The following is a 2,124-nucleotide window of genomic DNA, read 5'->3' on the forward strand; positions in this document are numbered from 1 at the left end:
TCAGATTTTTAAATGTCAAATTGGCCAGCCGTTTAACATATCTGTTTTTTAACCAAAAGAAGATATTTTCTTTAATTTAAAACATTTATTGAAATTGATTAGATATATGAATAGTCCTACTGAGATAATCCAGAATTATGTTTTCTCACCATCCTCCAGAGTATTCTGTGTCACATGATCCGACATCTGGCTGGCACCCATTGGCATATATGCCACAATGTAGAAAGTATAATTGCTGGCAGGTTCCAAGTCATCAATAATATAATGAGTTGTGTCATTTCCAATGACCACTTGATACTCTTCATTGTTTAACCCTAAATTGAGAATCCATGCTTAAAAATCACAAATGCAATGTTCCAAATAAAATCAAGGACACCATTTTCCCTCACAGTGAAACACTGGTCCTTGGGTCTAATCTTAATCTGTTATCTTTTGTGTCCCCTTACAAATATGAACAGGAAAGTTTTTATTTTCTAAGAGTAGCCACATCTTGCTACAAATTGCTAGTCTGCATCTTTCCTGAGTAAGTCAAACTGAAAAGAATTAATCTCCTCTAAATTTCACTTACCATCTAGTCAGAACCTAGGGCAGGCACAACCCACCAAAGCTTAAAATACAACAGAATAGTGTAATTCATAACCATGTAAATTTTACTTGTTTAAACTCAGATAGTTCCTTTTTTTCTTTTAAACACAAATGGAAAGACAGTAGGGAATACAGTGGCTTTTTCCTTTATAAAAACAAACCACACCAAAAGTTGTTCTGCAAAAGATCTTATTTTGCCCCCAGAGATTCTGTTAAGTTTGACTGACACAGTTGTTCTTTTATTTTATATTGAAAGCAAAAGAACTGGGAGGCACAGAATGTGCCTCAAAGGTTTTGTCCTGCAGTGAGTTTTAATTTTTTTTTTAAGAGAAAAAAAGTTCTCAGCAATTCTTAATAAAATATGCACGGCAAGGTATAGAAGAGGATTTGTCTTTGTGGTATTTAATTCCTACAGAGCAAACCTGTAAAGTGGAACAAGGGTGCTGGCAGCTCCGGAGCTTCGCTAACAATTCACAATGAGCCCACGTCAACTTAATCAAAACTCTCTAAGGGCGGAATCTCTCCCCCCACACACTGGATTTATAAACAAAACAGAAGGCAAATTCCAGTATTAAGTTTTCCCACATTTCTGAATTAACTTGATAGCATTTTAATTAGACAAGATTACAGGCATTTCACAACAGACTGGCTAATGGCTGGTTAATTAGGAGCTGCATAGTACGATTTCTGACCTACCAAACAAGGTCCTAGAGTTCGAATTAAAAAGCCTCCCTCTGTCTCTGAATAGAACACTGAGCGCCATGTGGAGGCTCTAATGAAACAACTATAATAGGGAACAAGAGTGGTCTCCACCAAAACAAGCATTCCTTTTACTTCCGTAAATCACTAAAAAGGGAATTAACATACTCCCACATGGTCCCTTATCAGACTTTCATTCTTCTTGCTACCATGACCCCTGATTTACATTCAAAATATTCCTTTTCAAAACACTACTTCAAAGTACAAAAAACAAACAGCAGCAGCAGCAACACACCACCTGTTTCCGCAGACAATTTTATTCTGTCACTATTCTTTGGGTGTTAGAATTTGTTTTTAATGTTTATTGCATGAAAGTTACGCTGTTTGGATATAGAACTAAAAATGTGGACACCTCTACTGAGGTTTCTATAAAAAATGAATAGAGAAATCTGTAGGATTTATAAGCAGTTTGTTTGTTTTCTCTAAGATTTTGGCCCTAAGTAAAATATAGGGATAAAAAGGATCCCCCAAATGGAACCAATGATTCTGAATATAACTTTAAGACAGACTTGATTTCTACTTTTATATGTGTAATAAATGAGATACCAATAAAGAGTGTCCTGTTTAATTTTCAGAGTCCTATGTGATTTAAGAAAATACTCAAAATATACAAAATCAAGTAGATGAGGAATTTGATAATGTTTACTTTCCTCCTTAAAAATAACATACTATAGTGTCTATGGTTTATTATTTTACTGAACAGTCACACTGCTGTTCCTATGTAACTGCATACTTAAATTGGCATGTTAAGTCTCAGTGAAGGAATGTGTACCTTGGCTG

General features: G+C 35.0%; 1 protein-coding gene across 1 annotated transcript in view; it reads right to left on the reverse strand.

Moving 5' to 3' along the window:
• PRTG (protogenin) overlaps window positions 1-2,124 on the reverse strand; it is a 144,545-nt gene that overhangs the window by 58,706 nt on the left and 83,715 nt on the right. The window contains exon 6 of the mRNA XM_012801789.1: window positions 150-314. Coding sequence (XP_012657243.1) covers window positions 150-314 — 165 coding nt within the window. The remainder of the gene's footprint in view (window positions 1-149; window positions 315-2,124) is intronic.

Source organism: Otolemur garnettii, unplaced genomic scaffold (genome assembly GCF_000181295.1).
Source record: "Otolemur garnettii isolate 467f Iridium unplaced genomic scaffold, OtoGar3 scaffold00011, whole genome shotgun sequence".
NCBI classification, from domain to species: Eukaryota; Metazoa; Chordata; class Mammalia; order Primates; family Galagidae; genus Otolemur; species Otolemur garnettii.